At 32.1% G+C, this 18,539-nt stretch overlaps 1 protein-coding gene across 3 annotated transcripts in view; it reads right to left on the bottom strand.

Annotated features, from left to right (window-relative positions):
• Positions 1 to 18,539, bottom strand: part of CSMD3 (CUB and Sushi multiple domains 3) — a 572,913-nt gene that overhangs the window by 70,739 nt on the left and 483,635 nt on the right. For all 3 annotated transcript variants that reach the window (XM_005516952.3, XM_005516953.3, XM_088051522.1), the window contains 7 exons: positions 16,920 to 17,097; positions 14,747 to 14,892; positions 11,733 to 11,813; positions 10,485 to 10,598; positions 6,122 to 6,310; positions 5,595 to 5,741; positions 2,885 to 3,073 (listed from right to left, as the gene is read on the bottom strand). In XM_005516952.3, coding sequence (XP_005517009.1) covers positions 2,885 to 3,073; positions 5,595 to 5,741; positions 6,122 to 6,310; positions 10,485 to 10,598; positions 11,733 to 11,813; positions 14,747 to 14,892; positions 16,920 to 17,097 — 1,044 coding nt within the window. The remainder of the gene's footprint in view (positions 1 to 2,884; positions 3,074 to 5,594; positions 5,742 to 6,121; positions 6,311 to 10,484; positions 10,599 to 11,732; positions 11,814 to 14,746; positions 14,893 to 16,919; positions 17,098 to 18,539) is intronic.

The following is an 18,539-nucleotide window of genomic DNA, read 5'->3' as shown; positions in this document are numbered from 1 at the left end:
CACTCTCTCTAGGCTTTGTTTTTGTATTTTGTTTTGTCCAGGAGCTCGTTGCTCATCCAGGCAGGTGTCCTGAAGTTTCTACCTGACTTTCTGCTTGACAACATTTCTGAGGATGCAACATTTCTGAGCTTGGAAGAAGTGATCCTTTGACTATGAACCAGTTATACTGGTCTGCTCTTAAATCTAAGGCTTTATTCCATGGTACTGTACCAAGCAAATCCCTGAAGTGGCCAAATCCTGCTCTGAAGTCAAGGCTAACTAGCATCCACCCTTCTCACTGCTTTAAGGATTTTGTACTCTATAATTTCACAGTCACTGCATTCTTCAGCTTTACATTCCTCATCAGCCCCTGCTTGTTGCTGAGAAAAAGATCCAGCATAGCACCTCTCTTTGCTGGCTCCTCTATTTCTTTGAAAAGAAAGTTGAAAACTGCGAGTAAAACTATAAGCTACTGTTTTATTTCTTTTCTTTAACAAAAATAATGTACCAAGAGAAGATCTGGTTCTGAATAATGTTCTGTTTTGGGAATAAAAATAAAAACTAACCCTTTTCCACATTCTAAAACCATATATCTAATGTAGGTCAGATAAAAAAAAAAAAAAATAAAAAAAAAAAGTGAAAAACAGGGCTCAGACATTTAAGTCTGAAGTACCTTGCTTTGAAGTCAGATCTTGAGCCCTAAGAAAGTACCTATCATGCCCACACAGGAAGGTTAATCCTCTCAGACTATATATAAATACTTGGAAAAAAAAAGAGTGCAATCTATTTTTGCTCCAACTGGGAGCTGATCTGACATAAAACTAATTTGCTTCATAAGCAATATAACAACTGTGTGGCACAGTACTGAAGCTAATAATCACAGCTAAGACACAGGTAAAGCACAGATCCCATAACAACTTACAGAGCAGAGGTATAAGAATCAATCTTAAAATATTCTTGCATTGCCATAAAAATACCCCTTGCATATGACATGGAAATTTAAGACAAAGAAAAACCAAAAACCACATTACAGATACACTCTGCTGAAAAGATCACAGAAAACTATTTCTAATTTGCTATCCCCTTGTCTTGGCAACCATAAGAACATATACTAATGACTTTCACAGTATCTATTGGCAACTAGAAACATACTTTTAGAAGAGAATAAGAAAACTATTAAGAAATTAAGGAAGTTATTAAGTAATTAAGAAATTGAAGACCCCCAGAAACTATAATTGAATTCAAAGCTCTAGAGGGCATGAGGACATGACCCCAGCAAGATAAAAAGCTAATTAAAAAATTAAATAAAATAAAAAGCTAATTAAATGAGAATGTCCATCTTCCACCTTTTACTGAACATCTGATAAAACTATTTCACTTGCCATCACCAAAGAAACAACTTCTGTGACACTAAAATGAAAACATGACCATATTTATTACTTCTTAAATTCCTCAAGTTTGGACTGCAGATTAGGTAAATCTATCCATTCCAGGTTGACAGCTATATGCTTGTATAACCAAGGTATAACCAAATAACACTCTACTGCATAGCTGGCCTAGCTTAACCTCTTCCTTCAAAAGCACGTTAATGATAGTAAGAACTTTGAGACAATTACAAGAGTTGCCCAAACAATGTCCACTCTGTTACATCAGGGCCAGCATTCAGCAGTGCATAAAATTAATATCCACCTGCAAAATATTTTATATATTGTATACAAATATTTGTAAAATTTGTAACATGTAAACAGCATTGATTACAATCCTAATGACCAACAAATTCTACAATGTTGATTCACATAATGCACATAATTCACATTCTGTCTCTTTTACTAATCAGTAAAATATATCAGATACATTTTAGCCACAACCTCAGATGTTCAATATCTACCATTGAGATTAATTACTCCTTCAGTATTCAAAAATCTCCATTAGTCACTTGATAAATTTTGAGTCATATTATCCATATTACGTCAATCTTATGTCACAAGAAAATATATCCCTCCCTTAACCTTAAATTTTTAAGAAACAAGATGCAAACCAACAATGCTTGGTAACTGACTTTTATATAAACAACAGATCTCCTTAGGGTCACCCAATAACATTTTAGTTTACAGAAGTTTTGAGCTGAATTTCACATTTGTGGAAACTTGCACTTAAAAGTTGCCCAGAGAAGCAACTTGTGGATGCCCCATCCCTGGAAGCGTTCAAGGCCAGGTTGGACTGGCCTTTAAGCAACCTGGTTGAGTGAACAGTGTTCCTGCCCATCCCAGAAGGATTGGAACTACAACTTTAAGGTCCCTTCCAAGTAAACCCTCGCATGATTCTATGAAAATTACATTTTAGTGAGTGGAAAAGATGTCAAAATATCAGGAAAAGTTATTACCACATCAGATACTTTGACAGGAAAAAAGACAAATAGGACATATCTAAAATTCCCTAAAAATAGATCTGTCACAGAAATATTTGGTCACTATATGTCAGCTTGGGCAATATTGTTAATCAAACTGAAACATTAAAATCTATTCCTTTTTCACAAACTTCAAAACATAGATCCAGTTCCAAAGATATATATATAAAATATACATAGTTCTTGGAAAACCTTAGTTATATTATTTCTCAAAGAACACCAGCATTTCAGAAATTATTATTAGACCAAAATGAAGTTCTTAAATATTTTTCAGTAAATGCTAAAGCCCTGTTTTTTGTATGTCAGTCTTATTAGCTCCTCTTGAAATACTGTTTCTTAAAACTAAATTTGTTTTTATGAGGTTGAAAAATTTTGTCACAGAAATATTACCACGAAATATTTCCCTGCTATTCATTTTAAGTCAGAAAACTGACGGCTTGCACTAGAAAAAGAAAAAGGAAGTTTCTTAGAGTATTTTTTTTTAATAAAAGAATTTACCTTGACAAGCTGGGACTGGAACATCCCACGAGTAATAGCCATATGGAGACTTTCTGCATACAGCAGTACTTTTCCCAATGAGCCGAAAGCCTCGATCGCAAGCCCAGCGAACCATGCTGTTGAGCTGTCCGCCTGTCTGACTGACAATGAAACCGTGCGGGGGCGACTCTGGGGTGCTACAGTAGAGAGCTTAAAACAGAAATACTGAATGAGTAAAATATGTCTTTAGAATTCACACAACAATTCTTGAGAAATTCTTGTTTAACTCAGTGGACATCTGATTGGACACTGAGAAACTGTTACTAAAAGTTGTATTTTATGTACTGATAATGCATGCATTGACCAATTTCACAAAGCATAAAGGTGATAAAAATAGACCTTTATGAGCTCTATACAAGATTCAGGTTTCAGTAGCCTCCAAAAAAATAGTGATAGCTCACTTTTGTGATTGGCTGTTGCTTTGGGATTTGAGTTTATTTTTTTTTACCATCTTCTTTTTAAATCAAATAAGCTATTGAACTTTAGTTTATGATTAAATTTATTGCAACTGTATACATTTCAGTAGTATACAAATTTTTGAAAGAAGGAAACAGCTAGTACATCCTGAACATAACTCTTTTTAAACAGTCTTTTCTTTCTGGTCCTAAATAAGTTCTTTCATTTAAGTTCTGTGATACACTGAACTGAAATAAAACATTTAAAATAGATTTTAACGATATTTATAACTATCACCATAAATCCATGGCAAATACACTGAAACTGCTTTTAGTTGTTAATTTATTTAGAACACATTAAGTCTTACAGGAGTCTTATCTAGAGACTAAGGAAAAAAATCATAACTCATTATGAGAGCAAAAAATATCTCTCAGAGTTACACTTTTGATCATTTGAAATTATGTATGTACTTAATGACTCTGACATTAAATATGGGTTACTTACTGTGTTTCCTTTATCTCCCTCGTTCATTGAGTACCACGTAATTTAGGTTTGGCTATCTTGTCATAGGAGTGGACAGAAGGCTCTTATAACCTGGTAACCACATTAAGATGAATTTTGTTTGTGTAAAAGTTCAATTTGGTCTTTGGTTAATTTGATTAATGGCTGCTGGCCATAAAGATTGTTTTCTATTTTTGTAGGAAAGAAAACTGTGCTGGAACTTTGTTTCCAAGTGCTTCCTTTATGCTTTGAAGAAATGTTGATAACTTGGTATTTATTTTCTCAGGCAAATAGAGAACTTCTGCTTCACTTGCTCTTTAAACTTTCCATGACTTACTTCAGGTCAATGTTTTTCTCACGTGAAACCTTTCTCTGACCAGAATGGAGTCATATGGCTGCTCATTTACAACAAATATTTATTAAATATATTAAAGCAAAGAGCAGAATCAGAACTACTGCTGTATCTTTCAGACCACATAATATGAAAGTATTTTCTTCCTTACACTGAATGTCTCCTGACTTATACTTTCTTAAAATAACCAAAGATACAGAGATCTCTACTTTAGTGTATAAGAAAACATACCAGTATTTTCTGTGTGAAACAGATCACTTGAAAATATTTCCTGTCTCTCAACAGTCCTCTCACTGCCTGTAAGGAAAGACTTTGAAGAATTTTCTCTTCTTTCTCTTTTAACAGACCCAAAAGGGACTACAGAAAATGAAAACTGGTACCATATATAATTTTATCTCCAGTAAACAGTGAATTTTACCTAATGAACAACAAACATTTTAAGTCTGAGAAAACTGTCCTCTCCTAAAAAGAAAGATGATAGTGATATGGTTTCACGGTATATGTGATCTGAATTATTTTTCTTCAGTTGTGAAGTAGCCAAAAATTTAGTGAGGAAAACCAAAAAAATGTAGCAGAAAAAATGTTATGCTTATTACTTATATCTTTATCCACCTTGTGAAATGAAACAACTTTATGTCCATAACTTCTCTAATATCTACAGGTACTATCCCCAGTAGTCTTCCTTGCATTTATTTCATATCTTTGGTCATCATAAAAAAATTCAAATATAGATTTTGTGCAATAGCTGTAAACTGCAACAAATCTACTTTATCTTGACTAATTAAAATAATTTTATTGTAAAATAAATATGATGATGCTGTAAAAGCAATTTTACTAAAATCTAGCTTTGTCACTACCGTTTCCACACACTATTCATAAATACATCAATTTGAATTAATCACACATAAAATACTGGCTTTTTTACCTGCTGATTTATCTCTTTTATTGTTGGTTGCTGCTTCTGTTGAACTTTAAATTATAAAGAGTTCAACCTTTCAGGGTCTCATATTTTTCCACTTTATAGCTGTTCACTCCTGCCTTGTTGCAATGCTTTCCCCTGTCCCACCAAAATTCTTAATGGTGAATTGCATAAAGATCTAGTTAGAAAAACACCCCAGTATGAAGAGGCACACAAGTGCAAATAAATGGGAGAGAGAAGGAGGGATCTGCTTCCTCTATCTTTAGTAGTGGTTTATGCCATTTTAAAGCCCTGTCTTTTATTAATTCTCTACAGAGCACATGTGTGGGGCTTTTGTTCCTCACAATATGAGGGTCATTATGTTCTATATATACGAACAGATTGGATTTCCTTTCAGTTTGGTTAATTAAGGATACCAAACATAGCTTATATTACCCTTTTCACATAAAAAAATGTTCCACACTGAAATTTTATTCACATTATAGAAAGTCACACCTGCATACCTATATATCTTATCCTGAAACCCTTTTTATTGGTGCCATGATCTGCTGACCACCGGAGAAATACTTCATGGCCATTGCTGGTTATATTTAGAGAAGATGAGTAGTCTCCACTGAGAGATATGAGCAATGGGCTATGACTATTTGGTCCTTGGTACAAAGGAAGGAAAAAAAGAAGGGAAAAAGGAATTAAAAAGTTTAACATAGAATAAACCATATGCTCACAATTAATACACATGCAGAACATCCTTCAAGCAAATGGCAAATTAATTTGAATTACAAAATGAAATATAACTGGAAGCTATATATTTGCTCAAAACAAAAATTATTGCTAAGTATGACATGCAGTACAATTTTAAAATTAAGTAATCCAGCAGTTCTTTTTATTATAACAAATCAAAATAATTACTTAAGATTTCTTAGACTAAGAAATTATAATAAGTATAAACAATAGTAATTAGACAGAAGCAATATAGAAAAAACAATGATATAGACAAGGTATCATCCAAAGTTATTCATCCTATAGTTACCATCAAAAACCTCAAGTATATCAAATTCCTTTTCTGTCTGGAAGAATTCAAAGAACATGCTGATATTATAACCCTTTTCCACAGTAATGGTCCATGCACACATCTGGAGATTTGGGTAGCTGTCAGGATATCCAGGGCTCAGGATTACGCCTGTTGAATCCAGACGCATTTCATTGGCTGGACAGAGCACTGTGAAACAGAAAAATTGGCAAAAAAATCTAAAGCTCATTATTTCTAGTTCATGTGATTGACGAGATTTTCCCAAGTTTAAAAGAACTGCATTACTCATTCTATTTCCTTAAATTGAACAACATGGTGATTTAAAATATGGTGAAGAGATTTAATTTTGAATTTATCTGGATTCACTAGGTCTACAAGAATAATAATCTCATTAAATAGAAGTAATTGACATTACCATGTTATTGGAAATATTTTCAAAAAATGTGTTTGCTTCATGATATCTGAAGAAATGCCTGCAGTATATGCAGAACCTAACACTGCTAAACAGGAGCTTTGAAATCTTTTTATATTGACAACTCCTACATGAAAATTAGTTAGTCCTGAGTTACACAAGAAAAATAATAGGATCTTTGTTTTCTCAAGAACACTGGAAATAATACTCTCATAAATTACAAAAATCAAGTTTTATGTTGAAAAAGTTATTGGACTATGACGAGAGATAAAGAAAGTAGAAAAGCAGAGAAAGGTAGAGAAAAATAGTATTTATCTTCATATAAAAACTTTGTAAGAATCATAGAATATTTGGGTTGGAAGTGACCTTTGAAGATCATCTAGTCCAAACCTCTGCAAACGCATCCAAACTGAACTTGAAAAACTGTATCTGCCCATAGATTTTAAAAAATATTTGTATCTCAGTTGCAAATTAGTATCTAGTTGCTAAATTTCAAAAGTTGCTTCTCGTGTCCTGTGTTTGTTTTAATTACTCAAATAGAGATTGAATAGCATCTCCACACCACTTAATAAAACCCATATGGCGGGAATCTGGCTGTAAAATTACAGTGCTGTACAGTCTGTGACACATCTCATGAAAAGTAATCCTCTCAGCTTTATATGTACATACAGACATATTTTTATATAAAAATGTGTGGCAGGAGGAGTATAACAGTAATCTGGCTGTGCTCATTTATTTGCAGTTGTTTTGCCTTGCAAACTGTCCTTAATTTCAGGATTTTCAGCTAAACATCCCTCATGAATTTTATTGAGAATTGAAAGACTTGTTTCTGTTAAACAGATTCCCTTGGGAATTGAGTAAATAAGTTTTATGTGAATCAGAGTATATGTATCTGAGATATAGTTAAAAGTCACCATTACAGAATTTTTCCAGGGTCCCCTTATTATGATTCAAAATATAGTTTGAATCTTATTACTCTGAAATTTTCATTTTATCCTGAAAATAGAAGCTACTTTAAAGGAAAATTAAGGGCAAAGCTACATGCTTTGTTCAGACAATACTCTTCTAACTAAATAAGATGACAGAAATTGGCTAAACTTGTGGAATTTAGTGATTATTTTCACACTTAAAGGAAATCTACAAGAATTTTAAGAAATGCTTATCCAGCTGGCACACACACCAGAGAAAAACAGAGAAAAAAAGTGACATAGTTTTAAATACTACTAAATGTGATGTAAACTAACCTGTAATAATTAAAACTACCAAATAAATATTAAACATAGCTTTTTTCAATTTTTATTTTTTTTAGGAATTCCTCATTTGTCTAATATATCTTTACCACAATACATTAGATTAAAGACTAATATATTGTTACTTAAATTCTGCTCAGCAGCATGCTTCAGATTTATTTATGAATTAATTTTGAATGTAGGTATCAAATTATTTCAAGTCAAAAATTAAAGAAAAATTAATTGAAATGTCACTTTACAATGGCTAAAGTGTATAACATATGCAAAGTTAAAGCATCAGGAGTAAAAGTATTAAATTCAAAAACAAACATATGCTCTACCCAGTGAAAAGAATTAATAAACAAATATTAATATGAAACAACAGAAGAACTTAGACTTTTCCTTGAAAGTGTCTCTTAGGTAGTGTGTTACTCTCTGCACAATGAAGTATGGTAGTTTATCCATAGACCAGTGCAATAGAGTAAAGTCATGAAAAACACAAATTTCTGGCATGTATTTTTGCTGCCTTTAGATTCCACAAATATCTCTATTCATCTTTCATTATTTAAATTTAACTTATATACTGTTATCTTCAAACTTAGACATCATATAAATAAATACAAAAGAAAATATGTGGCTCTTCATTCTAGGTTGCCAGTTGGACTGGCCATTTTTGACAGAATTTGACAAATTCCTTTGCAATTTTCTTTTTAATTTTCTGAATCTAACTCTGAAGTCCATGTTAATTTCATTCTGCTTTGAACAGAAATTATAAGAGCATTGATCTAATATTTAGCATTGGAACTAATGTTTAGTATTCATATCTGACAGATAAAAGGTTAACTATGGTAACTGAATTCGTCATTCCTAAGTTTTTGTCTTGGGTCTTGCATTGAATACAAATATGCCTTCAGCAACACACACAGGGAGGATGCCTCAGGATCAGCACATATGTCTCTATTTGCCCTATCTAATATTGCATCATTTTAACATTTAAAGCAATGCCTGCAGGTTACTATGGTTTTCCACCTATTAAATGCTATATCTCTGTCAAGTAAGGATTTAAATTTAAATTGGGGTGTTGGAAGATATTTCTAGACACATTTGTATCTAATAAATGTCTGGATATTCAGAAATTATCAGTGTAAAAGTTCTTAAAAAGCTCACATTTCAATTTGACTTTGCATTTTTAAGAACTAGACTCACTGCTGTGAATTTTGACTTCTGCATAGTTTTGTCCATAAAATCAGGGGAAAATAGCTTATTCAGTTGTAAGTGTAGACTCTTCTAGCTCTCCAGAAGGAAAAGATTATATTTAAGCAAGATTTTTTTTTTAACTCTCAGCTGAAATTTTGGGTGAATATAACAGTAATAATAAAGTCCTAAAAGTTAATATACTGATGTTTAATTTCTTACATCTATATTATGCACCATTTTACAACTTTAAACATTGATAAGAACAGGAAAATATTAAAGATTTACTTGTAAATGTAGTAGATTTATTCACAATTAATTTACTCTTGCCAAATAAATCTTTCATCATGAGTGTTTTATGGATATGTTAATGAATTAAAATTTCTGGAGAAGGACACACCAAAACATCAGATTGGTAGAAAAACCAGATGGCAGTATTTTTCATATAATACAAATGTAGATCAAACATACTTATTATGACTGATTTGGTACAGGAAGTATTTTAATCCTGCTGTAGATGTTAGAATATTAAACTCTGGAACAGATGGATCACAAAGGAGTATAACAGAAACTATTAGAATTCAAAATGGCATATTTTAACATAATTCTTATGAGGCTGTGGTGTTTTGGTTTGGTCTTTTTTTCTTGAAAAGGCTTTATCATACACGTTTATAACTGTAGGTCCTTATTTATCCTTCCAGATATAAACAGAAGAATTAGTAGAAAAACATAAACTCATGTCCATTACTGGAAATTCAAAGAGATTCCATTTTTTTATGAACCATGTGCAAGGCCTTCTTAATTTGCTCTCTAATCAGTTTGGTATGAAAGAAAAATCTCACTTTTTGTTGTTTTTTTTTTTTTTAATTATGGAAAAATTATATTCTAGCATAACAGATCTAATTTCAGCTTAATAAAGACTTGTTTAAAATGTGATGTCAGGACTGTAATTGTTTTGACCTTAACAATGAGGTGGCATTATCTCTCTGTTCACAGCTCTCAATAAGAGGAAAAGTGAACAACCAAATGCATGTGCACACACACACACACACACACACACAGAGAAAACCTGTTTTTTTAGAACACATTGAATAAAAAATACAGGTACTTAAAACTGCACTGAAAAATTATTTTGTGAGCTTGTTCACCCAAATCCATGTTGTGTTAATTTAGCATTTCTGAAAATTCCCATATAAATTTTCATACTATTATGTTGTAGAAAAAATGAAAGTCTCATTATTTACCAGACTCCCTGAAAAAAAAAGGAAAAAAAAGAAGAATTGTAAAATTATTTTCATAAAGTAGAATAGCAGATCTTTCAACTTGTGAAGTTCATTAGAATATTACTAATCACTTTGCATTAATATCTGACACACATGACACAAAACAAAGAGTGATATATAGGGATAAATCATCAGAAGTCTGAAATAGTTTCAGTATGCTGTCTTATATAAAGAGATGTAGAAGTTATTTAAGGAATCACCACTGAACTGGTCTGGCAGCAGGAAAATAGGAAGGAAAAAAAAACCTTGACAAGTAGGTGGTGCTCCATCCATCTGAAGTCTTTCGCCTAGTCGGCATGTCAGGATCTCATTGCCAACCAGGGTAAAGCCTGGTTGACACTGGTACCTTATTATGTCTCCTGTTCAGAAAAAACAATACAGGGAAAAACACAAACAAACAAACAAAAGAAGCATTAAACAGCAATTAACTGTGGCTTTTAGCTTTGAAAACATTATTGATTAATGAAGTTTCTTAACACCATATTATACAATGGGCTAAATGACCTCTGGCATAAACAACTTTGATTAGTCTTAGAAATGTGGTAAATGAGCTTTGTGTTGCAAACTGTGCTGCATCTATCACTTCTTTCCACCACATTATTTGTTAGTTAGTTAGCTAAGTTGTCTGGGTTTGACTGATGCTATGTGAAGTAAATGCCCACAAAGCTTTAAGCAATATAATTTATATGATAACCACTATGAAACTAAATAAAGGTCTAAGATCAAGTCAGTAATTCATCCAATCCTGAGGGGAAAAAAAATTAAATAGCAAATGGATTTGTTGATGCTATCTAGATTTGGCATCTGAGAATAACAAATTGTCATTTTTTTAATTAAGAAACCAAAAATTCATATAGTTTTATGCACCAATAAAAGTAAAAACTTGCATATCCCAGCAGCTCTGTTTTTATGTTTGTATTACATAGAAAAAGGAAAAAAATGTAATTTCTCTTTTTGACCTACATAATTAATCATCTATTGGTGCATATACTAAAAAAATTATTTTCTTTGCCATCATGTGAGCAAAACTAGCTGACCAAACATCTGAAATCAGATCATATAAATCATATTTCTTTGAAATATAGGTGGCTAAGTAATATTATTGACATGTCTCAGAAAGTGAGAATGTCATCCCCTTCCTCCTAAATTTACAAATTTGATTTTACATTTTAGGTCACAGAAGCTTAATTCTGCCATAGAATATACCATTGTCTACATGTTTTCTTATGGGTTTTGTTTGTTTGTTTCAGTGTGATACAATATTTTATATTAAACAGTATGAAAGGTGTATTTTAAAATTAAGTTTATTACAAAGAGTTTTTGTAAACATAGATGGGATTCAGGAAGCATAGGGAAGAGGAGTGATTTCTTAAAAAATGTATTTCAAAAATCTAAAATATTACAAACATTATTTCCATTCTGAAGAGCACCCTGTGTACATCAAGTTTATTTCATAAACAAATTCTGCTTTTTTTTTTTTTATTTAATATTACCTATTTCGAATTCGTCATCCTCAGCTAGAATTTCAGCATTTGGTATATTTGCTGGAGGCTGGCAGACACGGAGCTGATAGGCTATAAACAGGAACAAAGCACAGTTGACATTGTCAAACCATTATCATAGCCATGCAATAACTGATTTAATATCTACCAGGATAAACATAAAAACTCCATTTATTTTGAAACTTTGAAAAGAATCAAAAGAAAGGAAATGAAAACGTTGCAAGTTGTGTCTGCATTCTCAAATAGTTATTTAGTTCTAGTGGCGAAACCCTCTTCATAAATAACATAAGCAGTTTATAAGTGGTTGCCAATTTTCTCACTAGAGCAATCCCCGTCAAAAAGCAAGTATTTTTGTATTTTTCAAACATTATATTGTTTGATTTTATTTGATTATTTTATTTTTTTTTTTACAATACAATTTTATTGTTGAACTCTTCCACTTTTGAAGCCTTGTAATAAATACATGTTTTGGTTTCCCATAGATTATACAGAGGCAGCATAACTAATTGACAGAAGCATTTTGAATGTAAAATATCCTAATAAATAAACAGTTGTGGAGCACACATCACCTGCAGATAGTGCTGGAGAATAATCCTGCTTTCAAAATTCTCATTTGAAGTTTTACACGAAATAATTTTCTGAGATTTAGCACATGAGGGAACAACCAGGCAAAATAACCACATGAAATAAATAGAAAGATAAGCAGGAAGCGTATACAGAAGTCATTCAGACTGATTTTTTTTCCCCGGAGATCCAAAGAGAATGAGCCCATATTTGGAGACAGACAAAATAAAATATGATCTTAATAAAATTAGGACAGAAATCTGGCAAAAGAAATCACTTGGACATATTTTTACCTACAGTGGAGTCTTCCCTGTATTAAAGTGTACATTCAGGATGAAGTATGGTTGGTTTTCATTAACATTACATTTTCATACAGCGTTAGTTTATAGGATTTCTCTTTAGCACAAAATATCATCTACTTTATGTTAGATGGCAGTTCAGCTTCAGTAATACACATTCTCGGTTGCTTCGTGTGATTAGATCCTTTAGTACTCTAGTTGGTCAAACTTTTGAAAATCACAAAATTTATACCTTAAGTAAGACCTTTTGTTACTAATGAGTCACCCTTACATGGTATCTTCCTATTACACTCCTTTTCTTCAATCATGTAATGAAGATCTTAAATCAGTGAGTCAGAAAGCCTTAGAATAATGCAATTTAAAATAAACACCAATTAGACAAGAAACAGCTGTGCTGTTTGCATCTTAAGAAAAAAAATAATAAAAATAACAAAATTAAAAATGGATTCAATAAATAAGTCATACAATTCATCTCAAATGTCTCTCATTTTAGAGTAACGGAGTATTATTAATTTTAATCCCAAAATTATTTATTTTAAATAAATTTGACTCCTAGGCTTTATTTGACTCCTTGACTACCTTGCCTTTATTACTACAATTTTTGTTCAGCTGATGTGAAGGATCACAGACTACAAGATACAGATTTATTTATCTTGACAACATTAGCACAAAAATCATTTAATGTTTATAAGTAATCATTGTGCTGCTTGGATTGCATCTTTATTGCACATTAGGGCCCACACCTGTGGTATGATAATTTTCACAACAAAAGAAACAAGTAAAAGGAGATCTTTAGAGACACTTTAGTACTAGCGAATTACTAGACCAGAAGAAATAGCCTCAAGTTACTCCACATGAGATTGGAATTTAGTAAAAATGTGTTAAACAAAAAGGTTGCCAAGCATTGGAACAGGCTGCCCAGGGAAGTGGTGTAGTCACCATCCCTGGAGGTATTTACAAGACATGTAATGTGCTATTTTTCAACATGGTTTAGTGGTAGAATTGGCAGTGTTTGGTTTATAGTTGGACTTGAGAATCTAAAAGGTCTTTTTCAATCTGAATAAATGTATGGTTCCATAAGCTTCTTAGCATATGTTTGGTCATATACTGATAAATTAGTAGATATCAGTACATATGGACTCATTAATGAATACAAAATGACATTCTGTCCTTTGTAAGTTGATACATGCAATTTAGATGCCAAGATTTGGAATGGAAATTGTGATCCCTCTCTGCCTAGCCCTGCTAGAGTCTCTACTCCATAATCAGTTGCTGGTGGTTTTTTTTTTTTCATTGTAGGCTATATGTATTTTTCTGTTTTGTTTTGCTTAGCTTAAACTTCCTTTAATCCCATAAATTCTGTCTATCTGTATTCACAACTGTCTTAAATAAGTCAAAAAGAAAGTCTTCTAGTCACAAAATTTGACCAGGATCCAGAAAACAGGATGTAGCCTGTTCCTGTTTCCTAGGACATTCAATCCAACGAGCATTGACAAAGCACCTGAACCCTTTCTTCTCATTCTGTTTCCTGGTAATTATAACAATGTAAAAGACACTTGGCCACAGAGAGTCTGGATGACTACAAAATGATGTAGAATTCAGTGAATTAACTCACACACATTTTCATTCAGCCAGTATTTAATTCAAGATTAATGTTAATTACACTATATAGTTCACTATCATTGAACTATACAGGGTAGTAAACAATATATCATAGGTACAGTTCACTAGCATTGGTATCTACAAAAACAACACTTGTTTCAAAATAAGCAAAAGACAGAAAGAAAGAAATTTAATGTCCTCCAAAAAGATTTAAATTTCACAGGACTTTTAAGAGCACTGTCAAAAACAAAAGTATGTGCACCTTGAACTTAAGGGTCTTGATGCTGCCTTCTTAGTCCATGTCTCATCATAGTGCAGTCTTTTTATTTTTGTCTGACTAATAGCAAATTTAATATCTGGTCAAGAAAATAACTTAGTTTCATCATTCATGTTAGTCTTTCATATGTTTGCATTACCCTAGTAATGGTCAATCATATAATGATAGCAACTCTTCTTAGAAAAAGCAACTGGTTTTTTCATGCCTTTTCTTCCTCCAGTGACCAGTATAAACAATGAAGAAGTTTAATTTGTCACACTTACCATGATAACTAAGTACAAAGAAGCCACTGGTAGTAAAGTCACTGTGAAACTTTATCAGAATCTGATTGGAAGTGCTATAGACTGATTCTAATGCAGTGTTGCCACTAAATTGTCCAATTTGAGGGGAAGTTTGGTCTGGTCCATCCCTAAGAAAAACAAACAGAATATTTTTTTTTCTTTTTTTGGTCCAAATAATTAATATAATTTCTCCAAATTTTATGTGAATGCAGTAAATTTTCCCTAGATTATACTAAAAGACACGAGACAACTAAAATAAGATAAAACAGACATCAAGGGCCGAAGACCTTTTCATATCCTGTATGTGGACTGAATACTAATTCAACCACCTTTTGAAAGTCAAATTCTTACTTTCTAATAAAAATTGCAGCCAACTCAAAACTACTGTATTTGTGATTGTAATTCACCTACTTGCCACAACCTCTGATGACATTTGTATATCTCTAATTTCAAATGTGGCTATCAGAAAATAAATAAAACTAATACTGTTCATGTTCTCCAGTCTTTTGAATCTGATAATTTCTAGGAAAATTGAGAGATAAATAGTGTTATTAGAATTAATTAATAGAATAACTTGAAAATACAAGAATGAATATTTGCTTTAGCAAAAATAAACCCAAAATGCTTACAGACTGCTGAATACAAGATTCCCCTTGAAAAGTGAATGTTGACATTAATAAATACACATTTTATTTGCAATGCTTGTTCTACATTACTTTTAGATATACTCTAATGTCAGTATTTTTTAACCTAGCTTTTCTCCCCATAACTAATTGTTTTAATGCTATCATTTACATTTTACAGTATATATGGATAGATAAGAATTGATTTAAAGTTTATTTTTGTGAGTGATTCAGAGTTTTCTCAATTTGTTGTTATGCTATGAATTTTATATGAATGGTCATGTCTTTAAGTATTAATATAATTATTGGCAGCTTTAACCAAAACTGAGTATAGTATGCAGCTGATTAATTTCTTGAATCCTTCTTCATATGAATGCATTGATATTATTTTGTACTATTTATTATTATTTAGACAACACATGTAGTGCTGGTAAGATCATAGCTACCTTATGGAAAAATGAAATACTCGTTTCAATAGAAAAATTAAATTAAAATTAGTACTCAACAGTAGTGGAACTGTACAGAGAACAGCATCATGATACAAGAGTATTAACTGTTCATCCTGGATTCCTTCCAGATTAGAATTTTCAAATATTAAGCAATAGAAAATTAAATTTAAAATTATTTTTCACTAGTTATTAGCACGTTATATTTTAAAAGAAAATAATTTCAAAATAAAAATATGGATATTCTTTATTTTGAAAATTTTACAGTAATATGTTTGTCCAAATTATGGCATATTGACCCTTTCCTCTGTTTTAGCAGGGAGACTGTATGCTTTGAAGCATTTGAATTGTAAATAAAATGGGGTTTTTTTGCTTTGGAAACTACTATAAAATTTTTGATCTGTGCTATAAATAAATAGTATCACAGAAATGGTATAAGCTATGTAATTAAATAGCCATCATGTATATAATACAATTTTTACATGTGTACAAATGAGGACTAAAGCCATTAAGCGTCTTCAAATATGTGGTGGGGGATTAATCTGATAGGCTTCTGCTGGGGGTCATCATGCAGAGCCATGACAGACATGGATTCAAGTACACGAGAATATAATTTGTTTACAGTTCTTGTTAGCTCAATTCCTTCTGTCATAGACAAATACAAATAGAGCCTCTTGTTTTATGTGTTCTTAAGAATAAAAGAAGCAAGCTTGGAAGAAATTAATGAAGTGTTGCTCTACTTTAGTTTCTAGTAGTCCTTTTCTAAAACGCTAATACACACATCTGAAAACTCTTATCGCTCCTTTCTTAAGCATTATTTCTCTTGATTGTTGATGAGCTATTAAAGCATATCTCTGTATGATTTTCTTTGTTGACAAACTGAGAAACACTACTATTGTTTTTGATTTCTTGTCCAGTGTTATCTAGAGAGAATGGTCCATTGAAAAACATGAATTGGTGCAACTGAGTCATTTCTCCTAGAGAGAACACCAGTTTCAAGGGGAAAGTCACAAATATATTTTAAATTCATATTTGTTTACATAGTGTCACATGAAGATTAAATAAACATCAAAAGAGTTTTCTTACCAGACAGTTATGAAATCATATATCGGTTCTGTTTGGAGAACGGTGAAGTTGATGTAGATTCCGTTCCCAGGTGGAACTCTTACAAGCCAGAAGCAGTCTTGAAAGTTTGGGTACTCATCAGGGTATCCTGGAGAGTATATGGTGCCATTCATTGCAGTTATGTTTCCTCCACACAGAGCTATAAAAAAGACACTTTTTAAAAATAGACAGTAAATGCTTTTTACATTCTACTTACACTATATAGAAGCCCTAGTTTGGAACACATTTGGTGCACTTAACTTCATTGCATATGACCATTCCTGTGCAAAGAAAACAGATTTTATTCAGCTTTGTGCAGAGTCAGAAGTCTATTTTGACAGTATTGGTTATATAAAAGTAAAATAAAAAAATAAAAATTCTGATGTCACAAATACTATCAGAACTGGAATTAAAGAAATATATATACATACAGGGTAAAATTCCCCTCACAACTGAAAATTACTTTGTTAGGGCTTTGTGTATATTCCAGCTACAAATTAGCAACAAATCACATTAATTGTTTTCATGTGTCACAAAAAGATAGCCAAGCAAAATTAACACATGAAAGAAGGCACATAAAAGGTTGAGGGGTGGGTGAAGATTAGAGGTGAACTTCAAAATTAAAACATTGTGTCCAATAGTATGAATAGTAATTTTGTATTTATGGATATAAATTCTGGTAGATAAAGTAAGGGTCTTCTCTGTAATTCATGTTGAAGAGTACTAATTTTAGATACATACAGATTCTGGATTTTCATAATTATGTATTTCTGAAAAACTATTAGTCCAAATTAGATTATTTTCTCCATGGATTTCAGATGAATGTTGACCATGACACTACCCAGTTATTGCAGAAGAGAAATGTTATACAAGTCTAGTTCTGGAAAAGTAAGCAAAGCTTAAAATTGTATAATTTGCTTTATTTTGCATACATTTATTTTGCCCACTCCACCCCACAAGGTGCACTGTATGGCAACACAGATTTTCTAAAATATGTTGAAAAATTTCTAACCAGAGCAGTTTTGACATACAGGTTTGACATATAGGAGTTATGCATTGTTTGTATTTAAGCAAAAGCATGTGTTGTGGTTTATGTTTATACACTTTAGTGCTGAACTGTAGGGTAAGGAGACCTCCACAGTGATACTTCAGTCATTCAGACTCAACAGCTTGGGCACCGCTTTTCTTCAGCTTAAACCTTAAAGTCTCAAGGGGGGTTGAGCAGTACAGACAGAAATGGTTTTGCAGCCAGGTCTTAAGGGAGTGAAGATATGGTCTGATGACTGTCAGGCAACAAGATTTCTTGGAAAAGGAGAGGGAACACAATTCAAACAGATTAAAGCAAGGGAGATGAGTTAAGAAGGGTCAGAGTATTGGATGATGCTGAACACAGGTTAAAAGAATGTTAGGTGTATCAGGATGCAAGAGAACAAAACTGTTTAAAGGGGAAGCCAGTTTAGTCATATTTAATTCAGATTGTCTGCTTCAAGAAGTCTGAGGAATTAAAGAAGCCTTGGTATATCTTGTTTTACAATAAAGACATTAAAGAAAATACAGATTTAAGACATGCCATGTATTTCTGGTACTAGGCATATACAAAAA

The sequence above is a fragment of the Pseudopodoces humilis genome, chromosome 1 (genome assembly GCF_049639895.1).
Source record: "Pseudopodoces humilis isolate 2021_Gansu_Grassland_sample_001 chromosome 1, ASM4963989v1, whole genome shotgun sequence".
NCBI lineage: Eukaryota > Metazoa > Chordata > Aves > Passeriformes > Paridae > Pseudopodoces > Pseudopodoces humilis.
The sequence above is the reverse complement of the archived record's forward strand: the minus strand, read 5'-3'. Positions and strand labels throughout refer to the sequence as shown.